The 13,593-nt window shown below is 37.4% G+C and overlaps 1 protein-coding gene across 4 annotated transcripts in view; it reads left to right on the forward strand.

Annotated features, from left to right (window-relative positions):
• NELL2 (neural EGFL like 2) overlaps positions 1–13,593 on the forward strand; it is a 349,420-nt gene that overhangs the window by 120,657 nt on the left and 215,170 nt on the right. For all 4 annotated transcript variants that reach the window (XM_058558457.1, XM_058558453.1, XM_058558456.1 and 1 more), the window contains exons 5-6: positions 12,209–12,382; positions 12,472–12,568. In XM_058558457.1, the coding sequence (XP_058414440.1) occupies positions 12,209–12,382; positions 12,472–12,568 (271 nt within the window). The remainder of the gene's footprint in view (positions 1–12,208; positions 12,383–12,471; positions 12,569–13,593) is intronic.

Genomic DNA, 13,593 nt, shown 5'->3' on the forward strand with positions numbered 1-13,593 from the left:
TGCATTTTTCACATTTTCTTGTAATTTTAGAATTAGCTTGGTTTTTGGTTGGGATCTCATTAAATCTATACATAAGTTTTGGGGATGATTTATGTATTTCTTTTAGAGATTCTTTAATTTCTCTCAGTAACGTTTCATAGTTTGTTTTGTAGAATTATGGCATGTTTTCTGTTAAATCTGTTCCTGGGTATGTGATGTTTTGATGTTATTTTAATTGGCATCATTTTAAATTTCATTTTCTATTTGTTAGCAATACAATTAAATTTTGCACATTGATCTTTTACCCAGTGACCTTGTAAAATTAATTTCTAATTCATTATTATTCATTAATTCATTTACTATTCATTATAATGTTGACTACCAATAACAGTGATATTTCTTTCTTTCTAATTCTCATACTTTTAATGCTTTTTTCTATCTTATTGCACCGGCTAGGACCTACAATTCAATATGGAATAAAGGTGTTGCTGGCTGACATCTTTATCTTCCCAATCTGATGGGGAAAGCTTTTGATATTCCACCATTAAGTATGATGTTTGTCATAGTTATGGTTATTATTGTTTATTTGTAGATTCTGCATCTCATATAAAGGAACTTCACTTTTATTCCTCAGCATTTAAAAAAAATAATGCATGGATGTTGAATTTTATGAAATGCATTTTCTGCAACTGCTAGACATTTAATTTTTCTCCCTTATTTTGTTAATATGTAGTGAATTACATTGAATGTTTTTCAAATGTTAAACCAATTTTAAGTTTCTGATATAAATTCCACTTAGTTATGATGTATTATTCTTTTTATATATCACTAGAATATATTTGCTAATGTTTGTTTAGACCTTTTGAAATATATAAAATAATACTAACGTACAGCCTTATGCTAATAGATTAGAAAGTTTGGATGTAATGAATGATTTTCTGTGAAAACGCAAGTTAGAACACCAACTCAAAAATAATATAGAAAATCTAATTACTAGTAATAATAGAGGGAATAGAAAAATTTGTCAAAGAATTAGATCCTTTCATCCTTTCACCCTGAAGTCACCAGACTCTGACTTTATTATTATTATTTTTTGTGTGAGTTTTTCAGACCTTCACGGAACAGATAATACTTAGGCAATGTAATTTGTTCCAGAGTGTGGAAAAGAAAAGGAAAGTTGCTCAGTTCACTTCTCAAGGCCTTTTAATCCTGATTCCAAAATCTGAGGATGGAACACACACACATACACACACACACACACTCATTATATGACAATCTCATATATGAATAGAGATGCTAACATTCTTATTAAAATAGTAACAAGTGAATGCCAGAATTATATTAAAAGAATAAAATACCAGGACCAAGTAGGGGTTCTCATAGTTATATGAATATAAATATTCTAAACCGAATATTTGCAATTGTTAAAATTGTCTAATAATAAACATACAAGAATAACTGAAAAGTTGTGTTATAATTAATATGAGGCTTTAGTGAGGTGGGTGGATACAGGAATATTAATGTGTGTGTCTATGTATACACACATATTTTATGGAACAGCAGTGATAGCCATTATTGATGAAATGTGTGGGTAAATGAGTCATCTGTTATACTCTTGGCATATGACGACTCTAGTGATGAATTTGGCAATATGATTTCCTACATTTGTGTAAAACCTACAATCTGGTAAGTGTACCCTCTTTTTACTGTCACTCATTCACCTACATGTGCTCATTTTTGTCTTTTTCAGTTTAAATCACAGTCCAACTTTAGAATCTCTCTCATGTAGAGATGGTCATCTCCTTTGTCCTGTTTTACTTGGTACTTGTTTGGCAAAACCAAAACCCTGTTGACTCCATCTCTCTGCCTCGATTGTACTCTTGCAGCTGAACTTGGCTGTGGGGGAACACAACCATGCTGACTCATCTCTTTAAATGCATCCTTGCGTACCTCAAAAGCGCCCTTAATGTTGCCATCTTTTCCTAGTCCATTCACTCTCTCCTGCTGTATTGCTCTATTATACCTTTCCCCTTTCCCTACCCTTCTGAGACCTCCTCCCTCATCCTCACTTGGCAAACTTTGTGTTCTAAAAGTAATTAAACGAGAGCTTCCACAAGCTTCTCCCATTTGTCATACCAACCCACCTGCATCTTTGCTGGTGTATTTTCTTTTCTTTCTCTCCTTTGACTTAGGTTTAGTGTCATGACCCTAACGAAGGCCAGCCACTGCAGCTGCGTATTAAATTGCATCCCCTCTCAAAGACATTGCTCCAGGAATTCACTCCTGCTGCTCTTGCATTATTACTTTGTTTTCTCTCTGTTTGATATTTCCATAAGCATATAAATATGCTATAATATTTATAGTCTCAGAAACAAAACAAGAATCCCCAAATCTAAAACGCTTTCTTGACCTCACTTCCCTGTTCAGCTCCTGCTCCTTCTCTGTTTCCCTTTAGGGGTCTCCAATTCCCCTCTTCTCGGTCCTCATTGAGCCCACTCTAATGAGGCTTTGGCTCTCTACTTCGCTAACAAAGCGTTTGTCAAAGTCACCACTGATGACCATGTTGCCAAGTCCATTCTGCAATTCTGAGTCCCCTTCCTATTGGACTTTGGTTATTCCCTCCTTCCAAAGACTTTCTTTGCTTGGCTTTCACAGCTTGCACTCTGCTGGTTTTGCTCCTCAGTCTTCTGGCTCCTTCTTCCTCACACCCCTGACGTCTGAATGGAGGGCTACCCTAAGGCTTAATGCTCAGACTTCTTCGTTACATCCACTCAGTTCCTAGGTGATCGCATCCTGTCTAAAGGCTTTAAATCCCATCTCTATGAAACAATGACTTCTTAATTTTTTCTCTTATCTTAGTCTTGGTCCTTGGACTCCAGGTTGGTATATCCAACAGCTCACCTGCATCTTCACTTGGATGTTTAATTGGAATATCAAATGGTGCATGTCAGAAATCAAACTCATCATCCTCTTCCTCAAACTTGCTCTTCATTTAGACTTCCCCATCTCAGTAAATGGCAACTACTTTCTTCTAATTGCTCACGCTAACAACCTTGAAGTGTTTCTTGATTTCTGTGTCTCTCACACTGCACATTTAATCTTAAGAAAATCTTTATTGCTCCCTTGAAAACATCTCCAGAGTCTGACCCTTTTGCCCATCTTCCCTGGTCCAAGCCACCCCAAGCAATAACCTTCAGACTCATCTCCTTGCTTTAGCTTTTGCAACCTCCCATATAGTCTATTTCTGACACTGCAGTCAAGTTGATCATATTAAAACTCAATTCAAAAAACCCTCTCATGGCTTTCTACCTACAGCAGCCAGAGTCATCCTATTAGATCATAAGGCCCTAAATGATCTGCCTCCCTGCCTTTGCAACCTAGTTTCCTACTATTCTGCCCCGTCCTCATTCCACGCTAGCCACACAGGCTTCAGTGATATTCCTTGAACTTGCCAGGCAGGTTCCCGCCTCAGGGTCATCACCTTCTTTCAGGGTTTCCCTAGATGTCATTTTTTCTATGGGGCTTTTCCTGAACATCCTATTTTATTTTATTTATTTATTTTTATTTTTTATTCATTTATTTTTTTTGCTGAAGAAGGTTCACTCTGAGCTAACATCTGTTGCCAATCTTCCTCTTTTTGCTGAGGAAGATTTGCCCTGAGCTAACATTTGTTGCCAATCTTCCTCTTTTTGTATGTGAGCCACCACTGCAGCATGGCCACTGACGAATGGTGTAGGTCTGCACCTGGGAACTGAACCTGGGCTCCTGAAGCGGAGCACACTGAACTTAACCACTAGGCCACCGGGACTGGCCCTGAAGATCCTATTTTAAATATTACTTTATTGTACTTCTTATCCTCCTTCCTTACTTTAATTTTCTTCATAGATTTGATCACCATGTAACCTATTTATTTGATATATTTTACTTATTTATTTTAATATAAATTGGATGAGGGTTGGCATTTTTATCTCTTTGGTTCACTTTTGTATTCCCAGATCCTAGAACAAAGTAGGCATTCAAAAAATATTGAATGAATAAATGAATGAGTGAATGAATGAATATAACAAATTCTTTTGAAGTGTGTATGCCATTTGCACCAGCAATTTTTTTCTAAGAATTTATTCCAAGAAGGTAATTGTGCAAGAGCACAAAGAAACATGTATTGAAACGTTTTTATTAAGAATGAAAAACTGGAAACAGTACTAGGAAATTGGATATTAAATAAATTATGGTACCGCTATACTATGAAATACCATGCTTCCATTAAAAAAGATGCATCTTTACTTTTATTGACATGGAGAGATGTTCACAATGTATGGTTAAGTGAAAAAGACTGCAAAGGATACATACAAAAATGTTAATATTGATCATCTCTTGCCAGCAGGACCATTAGTGGTCTTCATTTTCTTCTTCATGTTTTGTGTATTTTCTGAATTTTTGTCTGATTATAACCTATTATTTTATATCATAAAAATTATATACATATATAAAACCAAGTTGTCAAATCTTTCACAAGTAGCCATATTCTGCTTGCTCTTCCTATAAGGCAGGAATATTTAGCTTGGAGTCCATGAGCGGACATCATGGAATCTGTGAACTCCTTGTAAAATCTGTAAGCCACGTTTTTGACACACTCGCGTATGTGCGTTTTCAGATCGTCAAAGCAGTCCATATTCCCTGGCGGATCTTCCTCCACCTTATGGCAGTGTGCTCTTGTGTTCATTTTTGTTAAAATAGGGAAGACTCATCTTCCTTGAGTCTGCCACTTCTTTGAATCCTTTCTCTCCAGTCTTTCTCTAATTTCCACCTGGTCGGTCTCAGTCACAACTAAGTGAGGGTAACGAGAGGGTCTAGCATTAAGTAGGTACTACCCTTTATCCAAGGACTTATTTCAAGTCCTTGACTCTCGTGGATACCCTTGTGTGGTGGAGTACCCACTTATCAGGGCTTTATCGTATCTGTGCTTTCTCCATCCTGGTATAAGATCTTTCTCGAATTGATATTTTAAAAATACACATGTTGCCACTAAATCTTCCTCTCCTCCAGGATCACAGCTCAAAGTGTTGCTTCTTAGAATTTCTTTGTGTCTTGCTGGCCTCATCATTAATAGTAATAAATTATCTCTATTTTGTGAGTGGCCATTTTTTTCCTTATATTTTATTGTAAACTCAGTTATGTAGGGTAATAAGATGGAGAGGTTGTTATTCAAGCCATCATGTTCAATGCCAGGGCTTCAATCATGAATTCATTCCATTTGCTACTGATCTTTCCCCTTGGTGATATGATTTTGGCTCCTAGCTATATTATTCATGAAGAAGCTTTGTTATCCTCGCTGATCTAGCTACCTTTCTTTCTTGCACCAAGACTTTTACAGCATTATTATTATTATTAGTTTTGAAATGGCTAAACTTAATTTTTACATAATAATATGTTTATTATTGACCATCTCTAAGCTTAGTGTTATTTGGCCTTGTTCATTGCCATATTCTCAGTGCCCATAGTAAATATTTGCTGGAATAAATGAATAATAAATCATAGTTTAAAAAAACACCTTTTCTTTTTATGATTTAATATAAGGAAGGTATTTGTTTTATGAAAATGAAATGACTGGCTTCAGGAAGTCATGAATTGTTGGTCTCTGGGTGACTTCAAACAAACTGGATGACCATTTCGTGGGAATATCATAGATGAGATTCAGGCATTGTTATTTGGGTATATCCTCATTAAATTGCTTTCTGTCTGATATTCATGCTTAAGTTAAAATCCACTCTGAAAACTTGCTGATGTTTAAATAGCATGCATAAAAATGTCATTAGGAAATAAAAATCATTATCATGACGTGTATGGAGTGCTTACTCCTTATCAGGAAGTGTGCAAAGTTAACACTTACAACTTTATTTCATTGAATTCTTAAAACAATCATGTAAGGTTACTTTTACAACTCTTATTATCCTTATTTGATAGGGGAGGAAATTGAGGCTTGGAGAAGATTTTTAACTTGCCAAGTTAGTGAACTATGGAGACAGGATTAAGACCCTGCGGCCTTTTCAATTGCTGCATTATACTGCCTTGCTGATGACTAAGTACCGTTAAAAACAAACAAACAAATAAAAATATAATCAGTATGATTCTAATGAGGGATGCCAAAAAGTACGCCTTTTTCTCCCCACTCTCCCATCTCCCTCGACATCTAAGAGAATCACTGGAAGAGGCAAGGTGAAACAGTCAATTTTCTCTAATAAATGAACAAAGCCACCTAATTCACAATAATTTTGGCCCTACCACTGGACTTCACGTTTCATATTTTATTGGATATACTAGAGCCCCCATAATACCAGTGCTGTCAAGTAGTTTCTGTAAGAGTGAATTAATCTCCTGTTTTTGCCTCTAACTTCTGGCTCCTGGTATCTGCATTCTTTCATTTAAAAAATGTATTCAAATTGATTGTTATTCTCAGAATTGGCTGTAAGAGGCTGGACTTTATAAATGATGCCTAATTAGGATTATTGGCAAATAATAAAAATAGTTACCATTGATTGAGTGCTTACTATGTGTCAGACACCCTGCTTTATATGGATTATCCCATTGAATCCTCATTTTACAGATGAGGAGACTGAGGCATGAGAGTTTGGGTCATAGTAGTGAGAGGCTGAGCTGGGTTGTCAATTCCAAAGCCTATGCATTGAGCTCCTTTGCAGTTGTGCCATCCATGAGCTACACTAATGATATATTTGGCACTAGAAGTGCATGTGGCTTTTCTTCAGGTGCCTAATTTACAACTGGGTTGTAACTTAATGTACTGAGATGATCTGATCATTTTTCTATTTAGGTTTAATTTAAGGCAGCAGAAAAATTCTCATTTCATGTTGTGTGCAACCTTTTTGTCAGATGAGACGTGACCTTATTTTTATCCTTTGATCCTGAGTTATGAAGAAGGTTGTTAAAATGAATGATGTCCTGCCACTGTTGCCTATTTCTCTGAAACCTAATCTTAAATTAGTTTATATTTCTGCCAATGCAAAGGACATTTGAATAACATAGGCATAAATTATTATAAAAGGTGAAGTTAATTTCTGATTTTAGTTACTTCTCAAAATTATGAATAACAAATCAGGAAGACATGATATGTTCAAGTGTGACAAATTATCTTCTTGGGATTTAAATGTGATTTTTAATTTAAGGTTCTGAATGCTTATTAAAGATAAAAGGGAAAATAAAGGACAATAAAAAGAAGGTTAAAAATCACTCATAATTCTATCACTCAATTGCTTTTAAAAATATTGAAACATTTTATTCCAGTTATATATTTTCCCCATGGTCATGGTTGTAATGTATCAGTTAGGGTTCCTGGTTGTAAGGTGACTTTGGAGATGGTGGGTGGGAGGGCAGCTTACAGAACTGATGGGAGGCTGGGGCACCAGAATTTGGAACAGGCCAATAACCAACGGTGCCTTGGTGGGCCTGCAAACAGGAAACAAGATGCAGAGTGACCTTAACATAGCTGACCAGGATGCTGCTGCCCTGGCACAAGGCAGGTCCCTCCTCCCTTTCTTCCTTGCTGTGCTCCATCAAGATTCCCAGTCTCAAGAAAGAGTGTCTGATTGCTCAGGTGTGTCATGGGCCTGCCCCTGGCTGTACCATGGGAAGGAAGAGGGCGGATTTGACCTCTTCACTTTTTGAAATGGAAAAGATAGCCAACGTGTATTATCTTTACTCAGTGTTTTGTATGTGCTGAGTAATGTTCCGAGTGCTTTCTTAAATTAACTCATTTAAATCCTCACAGAAATCCTTTGAGGTACATTTCGTAACTCCATTCAATAGTTGAGTAACCGGATGAGGCTCAGAGAGGTGAAGCAGCTTACCACGGCTAGGAGGGGTACCTGGATGTGAACCCAGCCGTCAGGCTTTAGGTCTGGGCTGTTTAACCACTCTGCTCTGCTGAGCCTGAGTCGGGGGAGGGCACAGGGGGAAAGGGAAGGAACCAGGCCTACCTCCCACTAAGACACCACGCAGTAGGAGACAGTGGAGTTCCAGAAGTCAATATGATTGTTGTTAGAAAAATGATTCATTAAAATAGGCAATGTTCATTACAAATCCTTTTAACTTATAATTATGCAATAATCATATTTTCCTGTAACTTTACATCTTCCTACAATTTTGTACATCTTTTTTTTTTTTTTTTTTTGTGAGGAAGATCAGCCTTGAGCTAATATCCATGCCAATCCTCCTCTTTTTGCTGAGGAAGACCGGCCCTGAGCTAACATCTGTGCCTATCTTCCTCCACTTTATATGGGACGCTGCCACAGCATGGCTTGACAAGCGGTGCCTTGGTGCGCACCCTGGATCCGAACCCTGGCCGCCAGCAGCGGAGCGCGTGCACTTAACCGCTATGCCACTGGGCTGGCCCCCGATTTTGTACATCTTAGTAGTGACTGGTGTTGAAGATATGGACCAAGTCCTTTCAATCTGTTTTCCCTTCTTTTAATGAGAGCTAATATTTGTTGAATACTAACCATGTGCTTGGCACACTTTTAAGTGTTTTACATCATTATTTTTCTCTTTACTGAATTTTTTTTTGTGTTACATATCTGTGTCATTTTTTAAAAAACTGAGTGAATATGCTAATGAAAATGTAACTTTTGGTAAAATGTTTAACTTCTGAAGGGTTGTTCTTGTTTATAGGGCATAGCGTCAGCCTCGTTGTTATTAAAGACTGCTTTTAGTGCCTCAAGTTTAGGAATTCAATGCAGGCGACATTTCTAATAAGATCTAGAGGATGAGACCCGACAGCAACAATAGGGTTCTTGCCTCAATGTGTTAGGAACTGACAGGTATGTAGCAATGGGGCAGTGTGGTTGCTGATGTTATTTTTCCAAAAATGCAAACACTTCTTTATCATTATAGAATTCACTAGCTGAATTGATTAAATAATGAATACTTGCTGTCAAATAATAATATATAAAGGATTCTCTAGCTGTGTCTTTTGGATCAAAACCCAAACAAGTTAGAGTTTTGTTTATTCTTAATAAGTTCTAAACGTGATTTATATTCTTGACTACTTAGTTTATTTTTTATCTTAAAATAGAATTTTTACTATATATATATTACATTAAAGAATAATACATCATTAATTAAGAAAATTCAAGGATATAAAAATACATGAGAAGGTTCTTTACATTCTTTCGCCCTAATTGTACTCCCCTGATGTAACTACTGTTAACATCTTGGTATGTATCCTTCTTGATCTTTTTTTCTCTAAACAGATACATGCACACACACACACACACACACAGTTTCGTCAAACAAAACTGCACTCTATAGAGTTTTTTTTGTTTGTTTACTTAATAGTAAACATTTCTTGCATTTGTTTGTTGACTTAATGGTAAACATTGTTAGCATTGTTTCATGTCAGAACCTCATTCTTTTGTAGAGAGGCATAGTGTTCCAGAAAATGGATGCATCATAATTCCTCTGTGAGTGGATAGTTGGTATTTTATCAGATATTCACTATTTCAACATGTGTAGCATTTCTTACCAATTAAAATAAAGACAGGAGGCCGGCCCCGTGGCGTAGCGGTGAGGTGCGGGCGCTCTGCTTCTGACGGCCCGAGTTTGGATCCTGGGCGCACACCAATGCACTGCTTGTCAGGCCATGCTGTAGCGGCATTCCATATAAAGTGGAGGAAGATCGGCATGGATGTTAGCTCAGGGCCAGTCTTCCTCAGCAAAAAGAGGAGGATTGGCATGGATGTTAGCTCAGGGCTGATCTTCCTCACACAAAAATTAAATAAATAAAATAAAGACAAACCTCCCTTGAATATGTGTCTTTTCAGCAGCTACCTTCCCATTTCTCCAAAATGTCTGTACTTGATGTCCCTTATTTCTCTCTGCCCATTGTCTCTTGAGCCTACTTCAAGCAGGCTTTCTTCCCTATAAGGTTTTCTGAAATAGCTTTAGGGTCACCAGACACCTCTGTTTTGCTCAACCCAGTGGTGAAGTCTTCATCTTGCTTGACCTATTAGCGGCAGGTGATGCAGTTGATTACTCCCTCTTTCCTGGGGCATCTTCTTCATCACTAGGCCTTTGGGACACCACTGTCACTTTTTTCCCCTCTATTCTCACTAGCCACACTTATTGATTTCCTTTGCTGGTCCCTCCTCAAAATATTAGCGTGTACTTCTCTCATCTATAATAATTACCTTGGTAATCCCTGTGCCTCCGTGGCTTTCAAGACGATCTGTATGCCTATAACTCCCAAATTCCTATCTCTATTATGGACCTCACTCTACCTCAGAGTTGTAGATCTAGCTATTCTCCCTACATGTGCCCTTGAGTGTTCATTAGGTACCTTAAACACAACATATCTATGTTTAAAACTTGATTCAAATTATCTTAGTTTTCCTTCATTTGAGAATGTCTTGATTTCTTCATTTCTGAAGGATACTTTTGTTGGATATAGGATTCTGGGCAGACAGCTTTTTCTTTCATCATGTGAAAAATACTGTGCTACTTCCTTCTGGCTTCCATTGTTTCTGTTGAGGAATCCACTAATAATTCTAAATGTGTTTCCCTTTACATAATGTATTGATTTTTTCTGACTGCATTCAATATTTTTTCTTTGGTTTTAGTTTTCAAAAGTTGAATTATGATGAGTATTTTGAGTTTATCTGGTTTGGGTTTTGGTTAGAGTCTTGAATCTGTGAGTTTACATCTCTTGTCAAATTTGGGAGGTTTTCAGCTATTATTTCTTCAAGTACTTTTTCAGTTCACCCTCTTTCTCCTCTTTTATGGACTCTAATTATACAAATGTTAGATCTTTTTTTAAAATCTCATAGGTCTCTGAGACTCTGCTCATTTTTCTTTTCAGTCTATTTTCTCTCTATTGTTCTGATTGGATAATTTTTGTTCTGTCTTCCAGTTAGCTGATTCTTTTCTTGGTCCCCTCTATTCTACTATTTAGCTCATCCGTTGAGCTTTTTATTTCAGTTATTGTATTTTTCAGTTTTAAAACTTCCGTTTGTTTCTTCTGTATAGATTTGCTTTGTGCTTATTCTACTTCTTTGCTGAGGCTTTCTATTTTTTTCATTTGTTTCAAGGTTGTTCTATAATTTCTTGCTTTTATCAATGCTTCTTTAAAATCTTTGTCAGGTAATACTAACATCTCTAGCATCTTGGTGTTGATATCTTTTGATTATCTTTTTTCATTAAATTTGAGATCTTTTTGGTTCTTGGTATGGCATATGATTTTCGATTGAAACCTGGGCATTTATGTATCATGTTCTGAGACTTGGATCTTATTTAAACTCCCTGTTTTAGCTAGCTTTCTGTGACTCTGATCTGGCAGGGGATGGGAGGGTGCTGTCTTGTTACTTCCGGGTGGACGAGGTTCCCCACTTGTCTTCTGTTGAGAATTGAGGGGGAGCTCCTATTATTTCTGGGTAGGAGTGGAAGTTCCAACTCCCCACATGGTCTCTGCTGACACTGTGGTAGGGATGTCTCATTGCTGCTGGGTGATGGTGAAAGTCCTGACTGTCTGCTAGGCCTCCTCTGATGCCATCCCAGTGTGGGGGGGGCAGTGTGCTTTGTTACTGTGAGATAGGGGTGGAAGCCCAGGCTCCTCCTCATGTGGTCTCTGCTCATGACCTGGGGGGGCTTCATTACCGACTTGGCTGTCTACTTGGCCTTCTCTGTCACCACCCTAGCAGAGGTATTGAGAATTTCATTTCTGCCTCAAGAAGGTGGAAATCTAGGTTCCCCACTTTGCCTTGGCTGGCATAGTTGGGGATAGGGCCACATTTTTTTCCTATGGTGTTTGGCTGGAATAGAGTGGTTCTTCTCTAAAAGTTTTTGTCTTGCTAGGCTTTCTCTTTTCTGGTATTTTGGCTGGAGGGAGCAGGCTTCTGTTGGGACTGTTTAAATTTGTATCCACTGATATTTCGAGGTTGCTGGCTTCCTCGGCTTCAAGTCTGGGATATATGAGGCAAAAACAAAAGCCAGCAAACACACTACTGTGTTGTTCCTTGGGTCCTGAGGTCCCTTGCTGGTTTTCTCTCCTTTTTTCATCTTTCAGACTCTTTTTATGTTGGTTTTATAATATAATATCTAGTTTTACTTAGTTAGAGGAATAGGAAAAGCATATCTACTCCATCTTTCTGGAGACAGAGGTCATGTCAATAATTTTTGAACTTTATTTTCAATGGACCCTGTATGGCTCTTCTTCTCTGTGCAGGTACCTGGAACTGGAAAGCAGTGGCCATCGGAATGAAGTGAGACTGCATTACCGCTCAGGCAGTCACCGCCCTCACACGGAAGTGTTTCCTTACATTTTGGCTGATGATAAGTGGCACAAGCTCTCCTTAGCCATCAGTGCCTCCCATTTGATTTTACACATTGACTGCAATAAGTAAGTGAAATGTTCTCAGTTCAGGAAATGGAAGATTCCAAGAAATGACTGTTAACTCACATCGCTTATCTGATGTTCCTTTTTTGCAGAATATATGAAAGAGTGGTGGAAAAGCCCTCCACAGACTTGCCTCTGGGCACAACATTTTGGCTGGGACAGAGAAATAACGCACACGGATATTTTAAGGTATCTTTTGGCTAAAGTCTGAGCTTAAAGTGTAAATGTAAATGCTTTCTAATGAGTTTGGAAAAGTACATTTTGCTTTTTATGGCATGAAACAAAAGAATTTGCTTATATAGTTTTTTTCTATTGGTGTTCCTTTCTATTTTTTTTTTTTTTACACTCGTGTTTTATTTAGCTGGCCAACAGTATTTTCTGTTTTTTCCTGAATGAGTTTGATCTTTAGACAGTACAGAGATGATCTCAAGGCTGCAATCAGGACAGTTAACATATCATTCTTGAAATTAAATATTCAAAGTAATAAAAATCTAAAAATGTTAATATACAAATAAATTCCCTACCATTGAAATATAACCTCTGATGATACTTTTACAGGGATGTTAATAATAGAGGATTGAAAACTTTTCAGTATTCATTATTCATGGTCTCCTTGCACTCCAGAAAGTGAGACAGAATACATATGTATGCACAAATCTACCAAAACTAGAAAGCAATCATAATTTATACCTTTTTCTTTAGTGTCTACTTAGAGACACACTCCATAGAATTTCATCATTGTAGAGGATCTAAAAGACATCCCATTTAACTTTCTGTATTTTAAGGATGAAGAAATAAAGGCCGGAAAACTGCTTGAGCACAAGCCCATAGTGTAATCATTTTTCCCCCAGTGACTGTGATAGTGCCAGTAATACAGAAGTGGCTTGGCAAATGGTTGTTAAATAAAGGAATGATAGGTGATTCAACTCATGGATTTCTAGGTAGAGAAGGTACTGGTAATTTTAAAATTGTGTTCTAAGCATGGTTTGTAATCCTCGAAAGGTGTTTTACAAACTTACTTAAACTGTCTGTTACCTGGAAACCAAGTGCTTTCAATATGTTGTTCCATTGAATCCTAGTCTTGCTAGCTTGATGCAAGGTCTTTTTTCTCTCTTTTACTTAAGCATAAACCTGCTCAGAGAGGTTAAGTAACTTGCCCAAAGCCATTCATGGGGAATTGATCCCATCCTTGCAAATCCTGAAAAATCAATGCT

The sequence above is a fragment of the Diceros bicornis genome, chromosome 17 (assembly GCF_020826845.1).
Source record: "Diceros bicornis minor isolate mBicDic1 chromosome 17, mDicBic1.mat.cur, whole genome shotgun sequence".
Classification (NCBI taxonomy): domain Eukaryota; kingdom Metazoa; phylum Chordata; class Mammalia; order Perissodactyla; family Rhinocerotidae; genus Diceros; species Diceros bicornis.